Source organism: Miscanthus floridulus, chromosome 13, assembly GCF_019320115.1.
Source record: "Miscanthus floridulus cultivar M001 chromosome 13, ASM1932011v1, whole genome shotgun sequence".
Taxonomy (NCBI): Eukaryota; Viridiplantae; Streptophyta; class Magnoliopsida; order Poales; family Poaceae; genus Miscanthus; species Miscanthus floridulus.
The window spans coordinates 66,774,911-66,778,111 of NC_089592.1; the positions used below are offsets into that span (position 1 = coordinate 66,774,911).

At 61.9% G+C, this 3,201-nt stretch overlaps 1 protein-coding gene across 1 annotated transcript; it reads left to right on the top strand.

Annotated features, from left to right (window-relative positions):
• Positions 1-268: 268 nt before the first annotated feature.
• Positions 269-3,201, top strand: LOC136499948 (uncharacterized). The gene is made up of 5 exons (XM_066495427.1): positions 269-460; positions 546-794; positions 1,222-1,615; positions 2,777-2,829; positions 2,974-3,201. Exons 1-5 carry the CDS (start codon positions 269-271, stop codon positions 3,199-3,201), a joined length of 1,116 nt encoding a protein of 371 aa, XP_066351524.1.

Below are 3,201 nucleotides of genomic sequence, written 5' to 3' on the forward strand. Positions count from 1 at the left end.
GTGGAAGGCGATGAGGGCCGGTGGCTGCACTCTCCAAGTGTGCCAAGACTGGTAGCTCCTCTACATCCCGGCCTAGCTCGTGTTGTCCAATCATCACTGGTACAACAGTTAGTTCTACCTCCGTAATGATGATGGCGGACTTCCCCCCTATACTGAGTAGGTCGTGGAGAGCCAGGTAGAGAAGTGGAGGTATGGCGTCCTAACGGTTGATCAGCCCAAGTTGTGGCTGCTCCTAGAGGGGCTGGAGAGGCTATGTAGCCGTGGCCTTATGGCGGCTGTGGTCGTGGCGGCCTTCCACCACCAGAGGGTGCTGCCGCTGATCAAGGGCGTCCAGATGTCCGCCGTCACCCTCTCCAACAAGGAGATTCTACGTCGAGTGAGAGAGACAGTGGAGGGGCGGCTGAGGAGCATTGGTCTGACCCCGTTCCTAATGCGCCCGACGCGGGGTTACATCTCTTTGGTGAGTCACGCGCCGCTACGGCCCCCGAGGCCTCCTTGCTCCTTGCATTTTCCTGTTCCCTTATTTGTGTTCACCGTTCCTACAGGGGATGAGGGATGTGCGAGCCTCCACGCTGCCTGTTCTCGAGGACACAGAGTGGCGGGCAGTGAACAGGGCGCATGCCGAGGCGCAGAAGAAGCGGAAGGACCCTAAGGAGGCAAGGTGCAAGAGGAAGAACCTTGAGTGTGAGGAGCTGGAGAAATGTCGCTGGCAGCAGAGGCATGATGGTCTCCCGGTGGAGCCGTCTCCATCACCGTCATTGTCAGATTCCTCGAGCGATGATGACGAGTGCAAGGTGGGGCGGGGTACCCTAGACCATCTCCTTGACCTTAGGGGGATGGTGCCTGGGGCATCGGTGAGCAGCCTAGCGTTTCTAGGAAGAGGAGGAGAGGACGCCTCGGGGCCAGTGATCGCTTGCCCTGGGGCCAAGGCCGACACGCCTGAGGCACGAGCGTTAGGGAAGCACAGGCGATGGAGGAGGCGACCCAACAGCCTCCGTAGAGGGTCGAGGCGGCGTTGGGGTCTGGTGAGGGCCGACCGACACCGACGGACACGGGGGCCGTGCCACCGCCGCTGCCACTGCCATTGCAGAGGACGAGGGGTGTAGTGCAGAAGGTGTTGTGTCCCCATTCGGGGTAAGTGTTTTGTCGGTGGAGTTTGTGGTATCTTCTACTCATTCTTTGGCCGTGTGCTGACCTCATGAATGCTTTGCCTTCAACCAGAAGCGTCAGGCAGAAGCGCCCACCCTGGCGCCACGTAAGGCGCTCAAGGTGAGCACCAGCTCCACTGCCCAATGGGTGATGGAGGCGCAAGCCACCATACAGCGCGGCACGGCATCGGCCAGGGCCTACCCAAAGGAGCCGGTCGCCCAAGGAGAGGCTACCAAGGCGGCCATGAGGCAGGCGGGGGAGGAGGCGCCTACGCCCCGCGAGGCTGAGGCCCACGAGTCAGATGAGGCCGAGGCGCCCTCAGCCGCTGAGGCCACCAAGGGTGAGGCCGAGGACCCTAGAGCCTCTGAGGCCGAGGAGACGGAGGCCGGGGTGTCTAGGACCACCGAGGCCGAGGTGGCGGAGGCCGGAGCCCCTAGGACCACCGAGGCCAATGTGGTGGAGGCCGGTGTGGGTGTGGCAGCGGCCTAGGAAGTGGAGACGGAGGCAGGGCAAGCTTTAGTATTGCCCCTAGTCCAAGGCCCACCGCCATCATAGGAGAGCGCCCGGGAAGTGGAGGTCCATTCGATCTCCTCCAACGATACTTCCCGGGGGAAGGAGGTGGCGGATGCCGAGGCGGCCAGCACCGTGGAGCAGCCAGCTCTGACCTCTAGCGAGGGAAGCTCAGCCCTTGTCCGGGTTCTACCCGAGCCCCGCGGGTGGGATCACCCGTGTGTCTTGTGGCAGAGGCAGGACGACCCTAAGGGGGAGCCTCCGTTTGCCCTTGAGGACATGGCCAAGGGGGCGTTGGGGCTCCTTCAAGCAATTTCGCCAACTGGCAGAGCGGTTGCTGTGGACAGCGCTGTCCGTCATGGCTAACACTCTGCCTGAGGTTTCCTAGGTGCGTGCTTTCTTTTCCGGTGCTGTGTCGTCCTTTCTCAAGTCTTCTCACAGTGTTTGACGTCCATTCTACCTATCTAGGAGCTCGAGGCCCGGTCCCTTAGGAAGTCATTGTTCCTCCGGCGGGAGAGGGACGTCTGGGACCAGCTCCGGTGACAGAAGGACTTGCTCGCCAATGCCAACGAGCTTCTGTCGGCATGGAGCGCGGAGGTGGAGGACCTCCGCCTTCGCTGTGCTGATATGAAGGCCGAGGCGGCCACGGCTTGGGAGCAGGCCACCCCTTTCATGGCGTGGATCAAGGAGCGGGAGGAGGAGCTGACCCGGGTGGCCGGCAAGTGGGAAACCTTCAAGTCCTAGGCCAAACAAGTGGAGGTCTCTACCAAGGCCATCGCTAGGCAGCTGGGGGCATAGCAAGGTGCGCACCTGCTGATGAAAGGTGCCCTAACCGAGGCCCTCAAGGTGGCCGAGGCCTCCCCCTAGCCTGGAAGGAAAAGGCCAAGGGTGAGTCCCGTTGAGCCACGCCCCTTGTTTTATTTGTTTTTCTTGCATTCGACCCCTAACTCCCTGATGTGACGCAGGGCTGGAGAGGGAGGCTTCCAGGGCGGCCGAGACCACTCGGGTTGAGGTCCAGAGCTAGAAAGAGAAAGCCGAGGGTAAGTCCCGTAGGCCTTCGCCCCTGTTTGGCTTATTTCCCTTTGTGCTTAACCCCATCCTGCTTGTCTTGGCGCAGGGTTGGAGAAGGAGGTCTCCCGAGCAGTTGAGGCTTCCATTGAGGTGCAGGCGGTGCTCGAGGCCGAGATCTAGGAACACAACACGCTGCAGAGCGCCGCCTGTACCGCCTGTGAGGCCCTGGAGGTCGGGGGGGTCGAATCGGGCAGCTCCCTTGGGAGCCGCTTGATCACATTGAGCGGCCGAGTCCATGAGCAGCTCCAAGGGGCGCTGCATGCGGGCGTCGTCTCCTCACGCTATGCCAACATCGACCTTGAGGCCGTCAGTGACGGTTACGTCTTGGCTGAGGATGATGAGGAGGCCAAGGAGGAGGTCATGAAGCTAGTGGAGGTGGCTGAGGCCCCTGGCACGGTGCTGGCCAAGCTGTTCGAAGATGAGGTGGTTCCTCCTGCGCCGACCACCGACGCTGGCGACCCTGAGTTTTGA

Coding starts and splice junctions, on each gene's coding strand:
- LOC136499948 (XM_066495427.1), top strand. CDS start 269: ATGGCGGCTGTGGTCGTGGCGGCCTTCCACCACCAGAGGGTGCTGCCG. Junction 461..545: donor CGCGGGGTTACATCTCTTTG/GTGAGTCACGCG, acceptor CCGTTCCTACAG/GGGATGAGGGATGTGCGAGC. Junction 1,616..2,776: donor GGCCAATGTGGTGGAGGCCG/GTGTGGGTGTGG, acceptor GTCTTGGCGCAG/GGTTGGAGAAGGAGGTCTCC.